Below are 19,056 nucleotides of genomic sequence, written 5' to 3' on the forward strand. Positions count from 1 at the left end.
AATGTAAAGAGGCTAAAACAGGAGTGATGTGATCGTACCTTTTGGTTCTAGTTAAAATCCAAGTAGCTGAATTTTGTAAAGTCTGTAGACGTTTTAAGGTTTTATGATTAAGACAAGAGAAAAGGCTGTTGCAATGATCAAGATGTGAGGAAATAAAAGTATGGACAACAATTTCCGCATTTCTGACACTTAGAAAGAAAGACCTGATTTTTAGCAATGTTTCTGAGCTGATAAAAACAAGACTGGACAAGTTTAGTTACGTGTTGCTCAAACATACATTTTTGTCAAATAAAACACAGATTTCTTGCAACAGGCTTGATGTGTTGCGACAGCTGACCAATAGGTGGCAGTATTTGTTTTGTGAGGTGTTGGGGACCAATAACAAGATTTTTTTGATGGAGTTTAGTTGAAGAAAGTTATTTGACATCCAGTCTTTTATATCTACCAGGCAGTCCTGTAGGGAGTTTAGCATATTCAGGTCAGTGGGCTTTACAGGAATGTACAAATGTGGATCAGCAGTGTAACAGTGGAAATAAATACCATGTCTGTGAATCACTTCACCCAGGGGGAGCATATATAGAGAATAAAATTGGACCAAGAACTGACCCTTGAGGCACACCATAATTAATAAGTGAATATGATGACTTAAAATTGTTAATACAAAGACGTCCTATCTGACAAGTATAAAATAAACCAGTTCAGAACAGTTCCCAATATACCCACCCAGCACTTCAGTCTGTCCAAGAGAATGCCGTGGTCAATAGTATAGAATGCTGCACTCAAGTCCAGCAGTACCAGAATAGAGCACCAACCGGCATCTGCATTCAATAAGAGATCATTGGTGACTTTCAGAAGGGCTGTCTCTGTACTATGGTGTTGGCGGAAGCCAGACTGGAATTTTCAAAGGTGCTATTCCAATCCATAGCAACCAATAGCTGCTTGGATACAATCTTTTCCAGGATCTTTGAGATAAAAGGCAGTTTTGAAATAGGGCGATAGTTGTCAAGGATACTGGCGTCCAGGCCAGGTTTTTTTCAGGATTGGCTGAACACAAGCAGTTTTAAAATAGTCCGGGACACAGCCAGTGGACAGAGAGCTGTTTTAAAACTGATAACAAATGTGTGCCAATACACTCAATGATTTCAAATAAAAACCTTGTTGGAATAATGTCAAGAGGGCTGAAGGAAAATCTCAGCTGAGAAATAGTTTCTAAAAGTACAGGCATCCTAGTTGATGTGAAGTGGCTCCAGGAGTACAGGAATGGCTGCACAATAGCTAAGAAGGCAGGGTTAGGGCAAATACTTAATCTTAATAAATCCACCTTATAAGCAAAGTGTATTAAAAACTCCTCAGTCCGCGTCACACTCAACGGCGGCACAAGGAGAGGGTGGGTTTACTAACTGATCTACAGTTACACTTATTTGGACTCTAGGGTTGTGCTGATGAGCAGAAATAAGATCTGAGAAATAGCATGCTCTTGCCTCTTTAACCATGCTATTATACAGGAGTAGTAGTTCTTTCATGGCAACATTGTGGACCCGGAGAGCTGATTTCTTCCATCTACGTACAGCTTTTCTACAATCACGTTTACAGTTGCTAATAGTACAATTTTGCCAGGACTGTTTTGCAGTTTTTGAGACTTTTTCAATGTGCAAGTGTACCTTTTGAAGGTACACTTGCACAAATTTTTATACTTTTGAAAGGGTGGTCACACCAAAAACTGATTTGATTTAGATTATTCTTCTGCTCACTCACTTTGCATTTTAATTGATAATTATAATATATTAAACATGTCTATGTGAAAGCTTTCTTACTTTACAGCATTTTTCCACACCGGCCTAAAACTTTTGCACAGTACTGTACATCACCAGTATGTTTTGTTGGACTTCACGCAGCCCTGTGACTCATCCACTTTGTGTGCATATGGGTCTTAAAGAAGAGGTTCACGGTTTTCAAGCCTTAAAACAAATGATTAAACAACAATCATCAATTTATCACAGCAAACAAAAGAAAAAACTGATTCTGAAGATTCTGATAAGGCATTTGATAAAGTAAATTGGACATTTCTATTTAATACCCTTGTAAGTTTGGTTCATTTATACCTCACCGATGGCTAGAATAACCACATCACAAATATTCACACTTCATAGCGAAACCAGACAAGGATGCCCACCCTCGCCCTCTTTATTTGCTATTTCCTACCTACTTTCTAGTAAATCAAATACAGTACCTTTATTAAATGGATTCAGCAATACAAACACAACGGGCACTTACAGAATTACAGATGCACCTAGCTAAGCAAGCTAGCTAGCTCCGTACACAGCTGTTAGTTCCGCCGTCTCGTCCAAATATGGTCACTTCCCGGCACTTCCTGGTTGCAAAAACGAGGCTTCAAAATAGCGGTCCACAAACCAACTGGTGACATCACGATGACTACGTCCATTTCTTATATACAGTCTGTGGTTGGGGGTGTGACCATTATCAATCACAGAGTTTGGTACTGATTTGAGCATGTGCAGTGAAGTTATAATAACTCCCTCTTTCATGGCAAAGCATGGTACTTTGTACTTAAGTTCAGTATTGGAGTCAACAAGCTGAGACTGGGATTTGCGCCCTCAACCTTTAAATCTGAAGGGCAAGCCCTTAACCACTGTGCTATTGAGATACACTATAAGTCTAATGCTTGTAACTTTATCCCTTGCTCTGGTTTTGAATGGACATGTAATGCCTCCAAAGCACGAAAAGAGGGCAATATATGATCACAAATGCCGGACACAGCACTGTTTTGCTTGTACATATATTTTCAATTAAAGCTGTAAAACCCTTCACTTTGGAAGGCCACATCTCCTAAACTAATTTTTTTAGCAAACACTAAATGCAACTTTGAAAGGTCAACATCTTTTCTGCAGCTTAAAGTTCAAATGGAGATGTGTATACACACACATATTTGTGAGAGAGAGAGAGAGAGAGAGAGAGAGAGAGAGAGAGAGAGAGAGAGAGAGAGAGAGAGAGAGAGAGAGAGAGAGAGAGAGAGAGAGAGAGAGAGAGAGATATCCTATAAGTGTCTTAACTGTTAATTACTGCTTATTCCAAAAGAAAAGTGGGTGGGGCTACCATCCAATCACAAGGATGAAATCCACTAAATCCACTACCTTTTTATGTGAACAGTGTACTAGCAATGTTACAACTCTAGTCACAAACTGAGACTCAAGGCGTGAAAGTGGGTGCACTTGCTTATTATCCTGGCGTACTCTGGTGTTGCATCAGCTTTAGAGCCAGAGCCAACAGTGAACTTGTAGAGTAGAGGTGGACAAGAGCACGACATCTGGCGGAAGGCGGTTTATGGTAGATATTAGGCTGAAAACAGAATCATAGAACCATCCCTCCTCCCTCAAAAAAAAAGAAAGATGAGAAAGAAAACAAAAAAGGGACAGAGCCATAACATCCATATCAACTTCAAAGATCCCCAATCACTATAATTAGTTTCGATAAAGATCAGTGATGTTTTTGTCTTTAATTAGAAAATTTGAGAACTGGGGAGCCTCTGGAACCCTATCAAGTATCCATGTAGATAGATAGACCCCAGCAACACCTTGCTAAAAATTAAAAATTATTATTCCTTCAACCCATTTTCTGGGTTGGTTGTGTTGGGTTAAAATTATAGGTTATTTTTTCAGAGAGTAACCCATGTTCTGGATTATAGGGTTGGCTTTCTCTCTCTCAAATTAACTTTATTGGCATGAATGTATAGCAACCACCCCGCAGTTGTTCTGGAATTTTTTCACAACAGTGGTTTGAAATAACCGTCGCTTCGCGCTTGATCCATTTTGGCCTGTGCTTCTTCGGTGCAACTTCGTTGTGTGTTCAAGGTAAGTGAGTATTTTCAGTGTTGATGTAACATAAACTTTTCTGTGTCCATATCCCCGTTGCTAGTTTCGCACCATTTGCTGAAAAAATTACCATGGCTTAGTTGCTACGTTAACAGTGGAAATTCTGCGGTTGCCATGTACATCTAACTAGTTTAAAGTCCGTGTAAAGTCTCACATGACATGACACAACCAATGTTTGAAGACTTTAAGCCTTAAATTCAAGCCAGTTATTGAATGTTGTCAAATGTTTGAGAGTTGTTTATTTTTATAGAGAGTTTAATTTAATGCAATAAAAATGATGTTAGTAAACATCTCCTTCTTCTGCCTGCACCACACTGTCACAGATATAATGTAAAACAAAGTTTTATTTTCTGAAATAAGGCATACTGGCATAGTAACCCAAGTTAGGTTATTTTTGACCCAATTCCTGGGTTAAAAAGGGACCAACTAATTTCTGGGTTATTTCAACCAAGATATTGGGGTTGTTCTTTTAACCCAGAAGTTGAGTCAAAAAGAATAACCCAATTTTCTGGGTTGAAATAGCCCAGAAATTAGTTGGTCCCTTTTTAACCCAGGAGTTGGGTCAAAAATAAAAACCCATTATGGGTTATTTTTGACCCAGGAGTTTTTAGTGTGTAGACAGGATTCAGACAGACATACAGCATCACGAACGTCAACAGAGGTACCAAGTTACCTGACGTTTTCGTGTCGGTACATGTACATGGTGTTGAACTGCTGCATCTCTTTCTGGCTAGGCTCCTTCTTCATGTCTTGAAGCATCTCATCAGCTATGTGCTTTGGAAGGATGGAGAGCAGCAGACGTTCCTGTTGGGGACAAAGACACAGAGGACATCATACACAGCTACTGATAATAAACAGAGAAAATGCCTCTAATAAAGACAGCTTTTGCCCTTTCAGTGATATGAAATTATAGAGTTTGATTTATTATGACTATTGTAGACCTAATCAATTGTACACTGTTTGACAACAGTAAGCTACAGTGAAGTTTGTGAACCCTTTAGAATATTCTATAATTCCACACAAATGCAACCTAAAACATACACTGAGTGGCAAAAGTATGTAAACCTTTGCTTTCAGGAGAAAGAGTTGTTGATGCTCATCAGGCTGGAAAAGGTTACAAAACCATCTCTAAAGAGTTTGGACTCTTCATTTGTACACAGTCTGTCTGACTTGATTAGAGCGTTGGTTTCCCATGCAGCTCTTTTCATTTAGACCCAGGTTCGAATCCCCCCTCCGGCAGCAGTGATAATTGCTTTCAACTTCAAACACCTGTGTGGAGTTCAGTTCCCACTGATTTGCTGTGGTGTTTTTAAATTTGTATCTTAGTCTTTCTAAATGCAATCAATGTTTATGTGTATATCAGTGTTTCCTTAAATAGTTGCCAGCTCTATATCTATATAAATAAATAAATAAATAAATAAATAATGGGGCATTCAGACCTAAGTTAATCCACGCAACGCTCTCCTTGTGGGGGTTTTATCGCTGGACAACTGCTGAGTCTTCACACACAACGCGATAACGCGAATAAACACAACCCGCCATTACTACAGCTGTTTGAACCCAAAGTAAACATTTTGATGTGATTAAATAGCAATAAACTGATCAAACTGATGCCGAAATAACTACAATATGATGCAGATTTGTTAAACATATGAATTCATGCTTTGTCAGGTCTGTCAGCAAGACAACAACTTCTAAAATGTTTGTTTTCTGAATGGAGTTTGGATCGATCAGGGCTATGCTGTGCTAACTTGGTCCCAGTAAAGTACAGCGATAGCTGGAATAAAGTTCCATACACACGTTTTCTGAACTCACCAGGTAGTTCAACCTCCTCACTTTATTTTCTCCCAGCAATGTCCAGTTTTGTCTGGTTTTTATATAAATATGAAGTAGTGCCAAACGACGCTAACAACACTGAAACAGGATGTGCACGGAATCTGACGGAATGAGAAGCTCCAGTGAAGATAAATCAAAGTTGCAATCCTAAAAACTAAAGTAAAAAGCTAATTTAATAAAAGCAGTTTACTCCGAGCTGCTCCTGCAAGCAAACCGCGTAGTTGTTGAGCATAATCCAGTCCGACAACAGGTGTTTATTTGTCCAAAAGCTGGAGCGCTGCTCCCTGCTCCTCTCCTCCAAATTTAGCAGCTCTCCGCCGTCCAGCAGATTTTCAATCGCCCGCTCTGCCTTGCCCTCTCCACACAATGCTCTGAAGCCTCGGTGACGTACGGACAATCTCCACGTTGATAGGCTATCCGCATCATGTGAATTTCACTGGTGTGCCAGGAATGTTTGGTCATTGTGAGCGCCCTCTGTTGGTGCTTTGGAGGCATTTCATGTCCATGAAACCAGAGCAATAGAGAAAGTTAAAATCAATACTTAACCAGTGTATCTCAGTAGTGCGGTGGTTAAGTGCTTGCCCTGTAAATCCCAAGATTGACAGTTCAAGTCATGGTATGTTGACCCCAAAACAGAACTGAAGAAATGTTTCTTCAAATATATCCAATTTTTGATGGCCTAAATGTTAAAACGAAACCTTCCAAAACTTTGCACACACGCCAGGCAGCTCAACAACCAATAGGAAGTCGGCCATTTTGGATTTTTTTTTCATATTTGGTGATTTACACACTCCGCACTTTAATGAACTCGTCATAGAGAATTAGTCGGATTGATTACATGTTGTACAAATGAAGATTTTTGGTTGACCTGGGCTGACCGTAGATTGGAGTGGAATATCAGTGATTCGCCACGAAACAGGAAGTTGTACATGCTCACATCTGTACCAAACTTTATGTGATTGATAAAGGTCCCGCCCAGGGCTTGACATTAACACCCGCCAACTGCGGGTGGATTTCGGCCGTGGCGGGTAACACAGTCACTCCCACTAGCCACTCTGGCGTGTTGAAAAATTGTAGTCTTGTCAAAAGACTGAAATAACAAACGAACTGCAATGTGACACTACGATACTACAACTCCCATGAGCACTACCAACACACAGTGTTTGCTCTTTGGTCCATTAGTTCAATTCAATTTTATTTATATAGCGCCAAATCACAACAACAGTTATCTCACAGCACTTTTCATAAAAGAGCAGGTCTAGACCATACTCTGTGATGCTATTTACAGAAGCCCAACAGTTCCCACCAAGAGCAGCACTAGGAGACAGAGGCAAGGAAAAACTTCCTTTTAAGAGGCAGAAACCTCGAGCAGAACCATGGCTCAGGGCGGGCCCGACAATAGGCCTTTTAGTGAAGCCTATTGTCTTGCGCGCTACTGACCGACGACACTGTAAACAAGAAGACGCCGTGGAGATTAAACTTGCATACTGGCCGTCGGACTGAGGGCTGTTTTGGCCTGCCGTTAATTATCAACTTAACCAGCGGCAGCGATGAGAAAGCAAGCTTTTTTAATAGCAGGTGAATCCACACAACATGCGCGTCCGATTCTCTCACCTCTCTCGCTTGAGTGCACACGCCAAATATGACATGCAAACTTTTGTCAAAGAGAACATAAAAGTTGAATCTGTCACAGGGCAGCTCCCATAGACCTGTACAGGTCCCTCAGACCTGTAGACTGTCAGCCTCCCGGTCGCTTTTAACCTGATGGTATGATCTCTGTCATCACACGCGACTAGTCGCATGTGTGGCCGAACAGTGTGGAGAAGAAATGGACAGCAAAACGAGAGAAAGAGAAAAGGCAGAGCTGAGATAAAGAAAAGGCAGGCGGAAAGTGCCCTTAAATGCTGTAAAACTACAGATATCTTCATGATTAAGGGATGTGGTGTTACAACTAGCAGGGCTGCCCTTATATCACATCAAATCCTGTCACAACTACCTTTCCAGAGTTGATTATTAAAATATAGAACAATGTTTTAATAAAAGTTGTCATGCCATAGGAAAGCAGAAGATGCGCCTGTATGGGAATAACCTGGAAAAAAGACCTGTATACCCGTTTCGTATCTCTAGTTACTCAGAGCGACCGCAGCTTCATGATGATAAACATAAATCCAGTCAGAGCTCTGAGGAAATGCAGATGCAAATGTTTCTGGTGAATTTATTTTTCAGTTTAGTTTTTATATTTTTAATTAATCTTTTACACCCATGCAGCAATTTTATTATATATAATAAAAATATAAGCTACTATTTTAATGTCTTTGTCTTAATAGACTACATGTTTTCAAAAAGGGTGCTTTACACACAACCTTATCAGTCATCTTGTTTATGAAATGTATGCTATTACTCTTATTGCTGATATCTGTAATGGCTGATTTTATATTAATATTTTTATGTGAAAAAATGGAATGGGTTTCAATGGGAGCAGAGACTCAACTTTCCTCCAACCTACTCAACTTTAAGAGCTAAATGCCCTGTGGCACTCACCCCCATTCTGATGAAGTGCTTTGAGAAACTGGTTCTTCAGCACATAAAGAACAACATCCCAGCCAGCCTGGACCCTCCCCAGTTTGCTTTCAGAACCAACAGAATCACAGTGGATGCCATCTCCACTGTCCTCCACTCAGCCCGCACACACCTTGAGAAAAACAGAATGCTGTTTGTAGATTTCAGCTCAGCATTCAACCCAATCTCCTCATGAAGCTGATCAGCAAACTCAGTACTCTGGGTTTAAATGCAACACTCTGCAGTTGGATATTGGACTTCCTCACAAACAGACCCCAGTCAGTTCGGATTGGCGGACTCACCTCCTCAACTCTAGTGCTCAACATGGGAGCCCCCCAGGGCTGTGAGCTCAGCCCCCTCCTGTTCACGCTGTACACCCACGACTGCACCCACCCCCCCGACATGGAGAACTCTTTTGCGGACGACACCACCATCATCGGACGGATTTCAAACAACGATGAGACTTTATATCGGGAGGAAATTCATAATCTTGCAGAGTGGTGCTCAGAGAACAACCTACTGCTCAACGTCAGCAGAACCAAGGAGCTGATTTTTGATTTTAGGAAGGAGGAGATAAAGACACACACTCCTGTCTCCATCAGTGGAGCTGAGGTAGAGCAAGTGAACAGTTTCAGGTTCCTAGGAATCAGCATCACAGAGAACCTGACATGGACATCTCACATCTCCATGCTGGTGAAGAAAGCTCAGAAACAACTGTTTTTCTTGAGGAAGCTTAAGAAGGCCAAATTCCCGCGGCAGCTTTTACAGAGGAGCAATAGAAAGCATCCTGTGATATCGGTGAGGTGCCTACGCAGAGCCCAAAGGATACTAAAGGACAGTACCCACCCAGCCACAGCCTGTTCACCCTGCTGCCTTCTGGGAAGAGATATAGAAGTTTCTGCTGCCGCACCACCAGACCGCAGAGCAGCTTTTTCCACCAAGCTATCAGACTCTTAAATTCTAATTTATCCTCAGCACTGCTCCAGTGATGATAGTTTATTTCTGTTTACCATTTTTTATAATTGATTCTCTATTAATGTATATTGTCTGCTATGTAGCAGAAGGGAGTTAACAAAACTCAATTTCGCTCTATAAATTTTTATATTATAAATCTACCTACCTACAGACTCCTTTGAGTTAAGCTGCAGAAAAGACGTTAAAAGTTGTATTTAGTATTTTCTAAATGTTTAGTTTAGGAGATATGTCCTTCCAAGGTGAAGGGTTTAACAGCTTTTAGGAGATTCTATCAGTGTGTCATATGACCACCTAGAGTGTGATGAGAAGGATTTAGTAGACCAGAATTTAAAAATTTATCTCCATAAGCTAGGGGTGTGACGAGACACACGAGACAGGACGAGACAAGATTTTAACACTATTTTAAAGAAATCTTTAATGCTGAATATATGAAAATGTATTTGTATTTCTATAACTACATATAACTATAACAGAATATAAGTCAATGCAGCTTACAGTCACTCTGCGTTGCTATCAGATCTGTTCCTCCTGTAGATCAACCTATTTAATATCATCCCTGCTGAGTCATGATTTGTTTGCCTTCCTCTTTGTATCTTTGTTTGGGGAAGTAACCTCTTAAAATGTGATTGTGGCACCTTTTCACCTCAATGATAAATTATTTAATTTTAATTCAGTTATAAACTCCTGGACTTTAACAGATCCTGTGTTTCAGCAAGTTTTCTGCACATGTTCAAAACTTTCCGCACATTCCGAATCTCTCCAACATATCTGTGTTCCCTGACATGTCCAGAAAAAAACTCATAATATTAAGAGACTAATGTCATCATTTAATGAGAGGTCTACCTGACCTTTACTCTGTAACTCAAATACTTTTGATCAGGCAGAAATCTCCCCACAGATCCACACACACGCGTTAACTTTAGCAGCTCTGATAAAGTGCAGCTCATAGTTCCAAACAGAGCAAAGTTGCACTTCAGTTTTTAGATGTTTATGTTGCAAAACTCTACCAGCTACGTTACCACTCGTCACAGCTGTCCGGACTCACAGCTCGAGTGGGTCCAGCTGATTACTATCAGAGCGTAAGCTGGTGTCAATCAGCTGGGCGGAGTTGATTCGCTCCGTGACTTTTCAGTTATACATTTGGATTTCACTGCGTGAGAAAATTAATGTGTGGCTTGACAGCGTGTGAAAAATGTAATTTGCGTGAATCTTGCGAGACAACTTTTTACCTGACGAGAAATATTGTCACACTTTAATCTTGCAAATTTCATGTCTGAAATTATTTTGAAGTCGCTATTGCGAGAAAAGGTTTGAACCCGCAAATCACAGCTTACAGCGATATTATTTTTAGTAGTAGTAGTTTGGTTTTTTTTATAGTTTCTGTTTCGCTGGCCCCCACAATATATACACTATTTACTTTCATTAATTAGTAGTAAATCCTGACAGAGAGGCAGAGAAGCAACAAACCTCTGAGCGGGTTGCCTCTGTGATTACACCAGACACCATCTCAGTAGGCCGGTTGCCATGATAATCAGCAGCAGCCGGATGCTCCTTGATTGGTTGGCGGCCCTCGTCTCTCAGCACCCTGTGCTTCTCCATTAGTATTCTGGGAGTTTCTTCCACTCATGGTTTTATCAGCCCTCCTGCTGTCTTCTTCCCCTCTATCACTTCACACAACACCTTCACTCTCTTCTTCTATATTCTCCTCCATAATATATTTTCTCTCTCTCTCTTTGTGATTGAGAATGCCCAGTGGCCACAGATGTGAGGAGAATAGGGGAGTTGACTTCTGACACAGTACAGGCTCAAACAGACATAAGCCAAACAAACTAAAACACACACTTGAAAGAACAGATTTCACATGGTGCATGTTGGTAGCTAGGCGCAGAACTATCCAAAGAGGACCAGATTAAATAGATATATACTGCAGATGCAACATCTGACCTCTCTGAAGGGTATTTCATAAAAGTGAATACATTTTCTAAAACGTCTCATAAAGAAAATTGAAATAAGTTCTACAGAATGTACCATGGGAATGTATCTCTTTTGTAGCTTTTTGGCATTTTCCCTTTCCTTAATGTGTTATATCTTTACTGTGCATGCAATAGGTTTGCAAAGTCCACTCCAAAGACAGTTTCCATTGCTCCTGAACTAGTAGTACTTACCTAGCCAATCAGAAGTGCATGTGCAACACCGATCGAATGGAAGTGAGATGCCTAACTCCGAAGCTAAAATGGAGCGTTCAACAGGGTGAAAACGTGCTGCAGCAATATGCAATATGACAATGATAAAATATGTGTCTGTTTATGTTTTTTTTATTAAACATTGTAAACATATTCTGGTACATCCCCTAAATAAAATGTTAGGGCATAGAGGGCAGAATATGACCTCTTTAAAGCAACGTTATGCAAGATTTGGTGGGATTTGACAGCCCTACCCAAGACCTGGAAAAAAAGGGGTTTGATCCTTGAATGCGCTGGAGTGGAGGCCCCCATAAGATGTACACCCATTGCGAGACCGAGACAACTTCCCTGGGAATCAGCAGGTGCAACACTACGCTGGTACTGAGAAGCATGCCTGAAACACATCCAGGATGATCTAAAGGGGTTTCAACACACAAGAGATACTGCAGAACTGCAGAAGACCGTTCCAGTATTACAAATGTCAGAAATTTTTAAGGTGGTCGGTAAAACCATACTGTAATATTAGACTGAATCACCATGTAAGACACAACAAGAGCAGACAGATTTTCCTGCTGTAATGTTAAGTCGATAATAAATCTGTTTGTTTATGTAAACTGACATCTCTGACAAATTGTAATCCCCTTCTAGTTCAAGGTCTTACCCATCTATCCTTGAAGTTAAGTTTATACTTCAGAGATGGAAGTCACTAGAGTTGAGCATGTGTGTTTACATGTTAAGTTTAATTTTTGTAGGACTGAAATGCTTTAATCACAAAAAGATTGTAATCACCCTTAATGTGAAAGGGTTACATAATCCTTTCAAATGAGTAACGTTATTGCTAAAAATTAATAGAGAAAAGCAGGATATCATTTTCTGGCAAGAAATGGACATAATGGACTTGAGGGAATTACATCCAGTTGATAGATGTTTTACTTTTTTCTGCCATGCCCATCATTCGTATACTTTTTTATGTTTAATGTATAAAGACTATTGATTTTAAAATGCGACATACAGATAAGGGGCGTTTCTGACCATGCAGGAGCGTATTTAACACCACATCTAGACCACAAGCCTAAAGAAACTTTATGGAGACTTAACACCAGCCTTGCAGAACAGCCCTCAATGCCAAGAGTATATTAAGAAAGAATTAAGAGACTATATGACCTAGAATGACAAAGGAACAGTATCTCCCAGCACATTGTAGGTTGCTCCCAAGGCGGTCAAAGGTAAAATTATAATGTGGTCAGCTCAAAAGAAAAAGGACAAATAAATTCAATTTTAAAAAAGATTTGATTGAAAAATTTAAATTCCTGTAGACTAAACATATTAACTAGAATAAGCTGCCCCCAACAGTCCTTGAATGGATAGAAATAGTCCAGGAAATTGGAATCAGGACATAGCAAACCTTGAGGAGGTTATCATTTTACCGCCACCACCTGGGCTGGTGTGTGGAGTTTGCTGCTGACCTGCCTGTCAGATCGACATACTGCTCCCAAGTTCATGTGCTGAATTGCATCTTGCAGACTCGAAGCGATCATTTCTGGAGACGTGCACAAGTTACGGGGCAAATGGGCCACCGAGGGTGCTCTGTGAACTACTGGAGTTGACAACAACTCACTACGTTAGATTAGGGCTGGACGATATAAAATATCATAAATGTTATCACGATAAAAAGTTTCATATCTTTCGATATTGATAATTATCACAATAAGTATTAAATCATTATTTCTTTCGAGTTTAAAGGCTGATTTTTGCTCCTGAGGTAAGTTGAAGAAACCTAATGGTTAATTTTGGTTTAAAGTTTTCTTTGTGGTCAACTCTTGAGGCCAAACAGTGGATCACTTCACAAATCTGCAGTAGAACATTCAAAACAATTATGATAAAATCTTTTTCAACAAATACGCATGAGTAAAATCAAGTAAAAGCCTTTTTCCAAGTCCTAATTTGTGTATGATTCATGTGAATAAAATCAAATATTTATTAAACATTTGTTATATTGTTAATGAAAAAAAAATTATATCACAATAATTATGGTTATTGTTTTATTGTCTAGCCCTACGTTACATAACACTGAAATTTAGCCATGTTGTTCTGTCGGGGGGTGTAGTGACTCAAATCAACGCAGAAAGCAAAGTATAGAAATTATTTGTTAAGCTATGTGTAGAGGAAAAGGCTGCTAGCCACTAGGCTAATTTCTGCAGTGTAAGAGGAGAGGCTTAAGCTAATAATAGTGAGTAGCAAGTTATAACCCGGTCAACTGGGCTCGAGCTGAACTCAACATGCCATACCTGCTGAGAGGACTGTGGGCTTTTAGGGAGGGGAGCTGGATTTATACCACAAGACAAAACCAGAGCATCTCTGTGAAAAGAAATGCCAACAATAATTGTTTTATCTGGAGTATCTTATTTTCATAATCGTTAGAAGCCAAAATCTTACTAAAAATAAAATTGTATTTATTGCCCGGCCCCGAGTAGTGTTTCAGGAAAGTCATCCTTTGGAAACCATCAATGTACCAACTTTTGGGTCAATTACTTTTTGTTTAGTAACTTAATTCCAAATTAAAAGTTAAATATTTTTATATTCACTTTCATGTTTGAAATGCATAATTACTGTCACAAATTTGAAATGAAAACAGGCAGACAAAGTGCAACATAGACCTGAAAATGAACATGCAAACTGAACTTGCTTTTGAATTATCCTGATGCCAGCTCATAAAAAGTGGAAATGAAAAGTCTGTTCTCTAAATAATGAAAGCAGTCATCATCACGCACCAATACAACAGATACAACATCTGATTAGTTAAAACACATGATTCAAGTGCTTGGTTTTGGGGCCAACATGTCTGTTATGTGTAATGGAATTAGACATTAGGCTAACTCTGTACTAGACAAATTGAGATTATACTGATAGTGATCTTATGTTCTGACTTAAGTAAGTATACTTACTATACTAAGTATAGGACCCCAAAAGTGAAGTTTTTCCCTTAAACTCACACATATAAACACCAGAATATTGTATTATTTGTCCACTGACCTGTTGCTGGCTCTGCTCCTCCAGATTGAGTTTGACCTCCAGTGACTGTCTTGCCTCCAGAAAGGCCTTCCGATGTTTCCGGTCAGCCATGTAGTACGACATGATGCCCACGGTGATGGCACAAACATAGATTACAATGTTGGCCAGCAGCTTAAAAAAGAACAAAGAATGTAACAGTTAGGGATCAACATTTAATCAACACGTGCACAATAAAGGCATAACAGGGCACTACAGTGTTTTGAGAACATTTCCAACAATCACAAAGTAAACAGTAGTCAAGTTTTCATCCATATCTAGTGCATATTTTTATCAAATTTCAGTTATAAGTTTAATGTCTTTTTGCATCCACTTCAGTTATGTGAACATAAGCTCACTGGTTGATGGAGATAAACAGGCGCTAATCATCCACTTGGTGCCATTAAACCATCGCAGAAAAAGAGGACGCAACAAGGTGACGTCATTAAAAGAGTTCCAGCCAAAGCTTAATGTCATGTTTCTAGGGCTGGGCAAGTTAACACGTTATTATCACATTAACGCATTAATTAAGACCGACAATTGTTTTATCTCACGTTAAGGGAGTTGTTGTTATTATTATTATTATTATTATTATTTTGAAAGACCGTTGCTCACTGGTTCTGAATAGACATACTGTCAAACCATGGGTCACAGGAGTGGTGGGATGTTGATCTGCCTGCAAATCACCCACCCAAACAAGCAGTGGAGGGAGGCTTCGGCAGACTACATTGGATGCAGCGTGTGGGAGAAGTAGATAAAAATTAAAGCTGCAAGCAGCGTTGGGCGGGCCCTCGCACGTGAAGTGCGTCGAGGTGTGAGGCGGCCGCCTTGCATATCCTGCCGGTGTGGCTGTGAATTTGTCATGGGCTTTGGACGCTGCACAAACGTGTTAATCATCACTTCCTGTGTTCCCATTGTGGCGCTACATAGCACTTCGCACTACGACTATAACTGATCATGTAGATGTGTTCGGGGTGGGACTGTTATCAAGCATGTCATGTTTGGTGCAGATGTGAGCATTTACACTGAAGTTAAAACAACTTCCTGTTTTATGGCGAATCATCGATTTGGGCGCCACACCACAGGAACGGCGTTTCACGTAAACTCACCGTTCGCACAACTTTCAATTGTCAATGGGTTTAGACTGCACAGTACAATTCTGAAGTCGGTTGGACTAAATCCCTAGGAGGAGTTCATTAAAGTACAAAGTGTGTCAATCGCAAAAAATTACCACTTCCTGTTTGGTTTAGGCAATGGCTCCAAGAGGCGTTTTTGTGCGTCTGGACATGATACACATACCACACAAATTTCGTACACGTAGGTTAAACATTGTCCGGGGGCTGCTCTGTAGGGGGTGCTAGCGAGCCATTTTGCCACACCCATGCACGAAACCCATAGAATATGAAATTTTTCGCCACTCCTGAATTTTGTGCAAAGTTTGGTGAGTTTTTGAGTATGTTTAGGCCACCAAAATTGAGGTTACTTTGCAGAAAAAAGAAAACGGGCCCTAAAAATAATCCCTTCAGTTTCAATAGGGATATTGAATAAAGACTGCAGCTTCAAGGCTAAAGCAGAGCTCCTGTGTGTTGCTTGCCAACTGCTGAAGAAAGAGTGAGGGGGTTGGCCCTGAAGTTAGCATCAACTTTGGCCCTGGTGAAAAACAAAGTCTCCCCAGTGCTTCCCAACTACAGGCTGGGAGCTGAACGGGAATAGTGAAAAATAGGATATTAATTGTTAGAAATTATATTACTGTAAACAGGCTTATTTTATGTCTTTAAAACTGAAGCATTCAAGTAAAAACAATATAAAAATGCTGAAATCACCAGCGCATGTATTACTGACATCAAAGAGTGCAAGTATGAGTAATCCATTTCATCTGTTGTGTTAGTGGCTTTGATTCTGCCAACAGTGTAGCAGTTAAAACCATCTTTCCATTTACATTTTACAACCTAGGCCCTTTTGTAATGTAGATTAAAATATTGTAGCCGATGGCTGACATTTCCCATTATGCAGTGCAAGACTGAATAGTTTGTTGAATTGCTGTATTATGATTATTATTGTCTTTTTTGTGAGGTGGCTGTTACATTTCTTGACACCAGCTATATTTTGTTTTATATACATTTCGTGCCCAGAATGCCTACAAAGGAAGGCGCCCAGGAGACATTGTGATCTGATGCACGGCCTGAAAGACCTCAACTTGTTACTGTTTTTTGTTGTTGTTTTAAGATATTTTTTGGGGCTTTTTAGCCTTTATTTGAAAAGTACAGAGAAGCAGAGATAGAGGGAGTGAGAGAGGGGATGACATGTAGCAAAGGGCTGCATGTTCAAATCAAAGCTGGGTTGCTGCGATATGGAATCAGCATTGTACATGAGGCGCACACTCTACCAACTGAGCTAACTGCACCTCAACTTGTTCCTTTTGATGCGAAGGAGCAGCAGCTATCCTCCCCTTCATGCTCCATTTCAACAACACCGAGATACTTGAACTCTGTCAAGACTGGGGCAGCATCTCACTTCCAAACCTGGTCTGGCTCAGCCTCTGTAGTAGCTACTGTTATGTTAAAGCCAGAACAATCATCAGATCAATGATCTAGCTTTATAAAAGGAAATACCAAAGAGGTCAAAGTACATTATAGGCCTGTTAAAAACCTTAGCAAACCACTAAAGTTTCATAAGTTCATAAACAGTAAGAACAGAGCAATGCTTAGGCTAAACCAGGGGTGCTCAACTTAAATTGCAAGAGGTCCAGTAAGTCAACCTTCTGGCCCTGCCGAGGTCTGAACAATTTCAAATACGGGCTCATACTTTTTGCCATACTAAAAGAATCAGTTTAGACAACATTTTTATTAACAATAATACCTCAGCTTGCCTTGTGGCTGGCATGGATGTGCATCCGAAAAATTCCATTTCCCCATATTTAAATAAAAATAGCACAAAAACAACCTATCAAATGCTGATTTCATTGTTTTTGGAAAATGATATGCCCATTTTGAATTTGATGTCAGCTACGGATGCAGCGATTACCGGATTTCACTATTAACCGCATTTTAAAACATCACAGTTAATTAATCGTAAAGGCGAGTGTTTCTGGTGCACGAAACAAAAACAAAGTTACACAAGCGGTGCACCAGCTTAAAGTGCCGTGCTATCAGAGACACACTGGCTAAACTATGGCAGAGGGACCAAACTGTGAAGCTTTATTTCCACCAAAGAAACGACTGAAGTTGGCAAACACTGACCAGGGCGTTATTGAAGATGACGGATCACCTGTTCAAAAACTTGCCATTAAAAGGTTGCTGCTAAAGGAGTGAATATCTAGCCTACATTCAAGTTGATGCAGCACCTGCGGGATCAGCACCCAGCTTTGCCCAAGTAAAGGTTATACATAATAACTGAGTTAAATAACGTGGCATGATTGTAGGGAATTAAATATAAAACGTGTCACTTATAATATTTGCCGTAGCGTGAGAGTTGGGCTTTCAGTGCAACGTTGCGCTAAACCCAGCTTCCACACACTGCAAATCGCTTCTTTTCTGAAAGGGCCTTTATGGAAGACCTTGAGTCACTGAACATTTAACGTTACATCCTGTCTGTGTTGAGAAAATGTTGCCAGGTGTAAAACACTAACAAAACATCATGAGCTTATGGACTTCCAGGGCCCTGTTTCAGAAAGCAGGCTTAACAAACTCTGAGCTTATCCCTGAGCTCTGAGCTGAAAAATCTGAATTTTCGGTTATAGAACAGCTGATCAGGGGAGGAGTTAAGCAGAAACAGATGTTTTTTTAACTTATCCTGTGATCCTCCCGAGAAGGTTAGGTTCACAGCACCAGTTGCTGGAATTACTGATCTACAGTTTATCGGATCTCGCTCTCTGAAACAGAAAACCCAGTTTCCCTCATCTCAGGCTCAACATACTCAGAATTTTCCCTAATCCTACTTTCTGAAACAGGGCCCAGGACTACCAAATGTGCATTTCAGTTATTAATAACACTGCATGAGAGATGTTCTCAATTTCTTTCTATCATTTTCACTAAAATCTATATGTATGTATGAGAGGTGATGACAATAACAGATCAGTTTATTATAATAATAATAGTAATAATAATCCTTATTTGTAGAGCACTTTTCAAAAACAAGTTACAAAGTGCTTTAACAAGTGTAAAGAATAATACAAAAAAAAGATAAGAGCATGAAAATTTAATATAAAATTAGTAAAATACAATAAAATAAAAGGGATAAAATAAAGTCAAATAAGACCGGGAAAAGCTCTCCTATAAAAGTATGTTTTAAGAAGGGACTTAAAAGAGTTCACTGACTCAGCCGACCTGATTTCCTCGGGCAGGCTGTTCCAGAGCCTCGGGGCCCTGACAGCAAACGCTCTGTCCCCTTTTGTTTTCAGTCGAGACTCTGGAACAGACAACAGACCTCTGCCCGAGGATCTCAAGGTACGTGTTGGTGTGTATGGGACTAAAAGTTCAGAAATATAACAAGGCGAGAGGCCATGAAGAGCTTTAAAAGTGATCAATAGAATTTTAAAGTCAATTCTAAAACATACTGGGAGCCAG

At 40.0% G+C, this 19,056-nt stretch overlaps 1 protein-coding gene and 1 long non-coding RNA gene across 2 annotated transcripts in view; one reads left to right on the forward strand and one right to left on the reverse strand.

Annotated features, from left to right (window-relative positions):
* The window catches only part of LOC123969206 (adenylate cyclase type 3-like), a 38,916-nt gene extending 24,293 nt beyond the window's left edge, over positions 1-14,623 (reverse strand). The window contains exons 1-2 of the mRNA XM_046046374.1: positions 14,477-14,623; positions 4,564-4,694 (exon numbers count right to left, since the gene is read on the reverse strand). Coding sequence (XP_045902330.1) covers positions 4,564-4,694; positions 14,477-14,578 — 233 coding nt within the window. The 5' untranslated portion in view covers positions 14,579-14,623. The remainder of the gene's footprint in view (positions 1-4,563; positions 4,695-14,476) is intronic.
* LOC123969210 overlaps positions 1-19,056 on the forward strand; it is an 81,632-nt gene that overhangs the window by 30,832 nt on the left and 31,744 nt on the right. The gene's annotated exons all lie outside the window — the stretch shown is intronic.

This window comes from Micropterus dolomieu, linkage group LG04, assembly GCF_021292245.1.
Source record: "Micropterus dolomieu isolate WLL.071019.BEF.003 ecotype Adirondacks linkage group LG04, ASM2129224v1, whole genome shotgun sequence".
Classification (NCBI taxonomy): Eukaryota; Metazoa; Chordata; class Actinopteri; order Centrarchiformes; family Centrarchidae; genus Micropterus; species Micropterus dolomieu.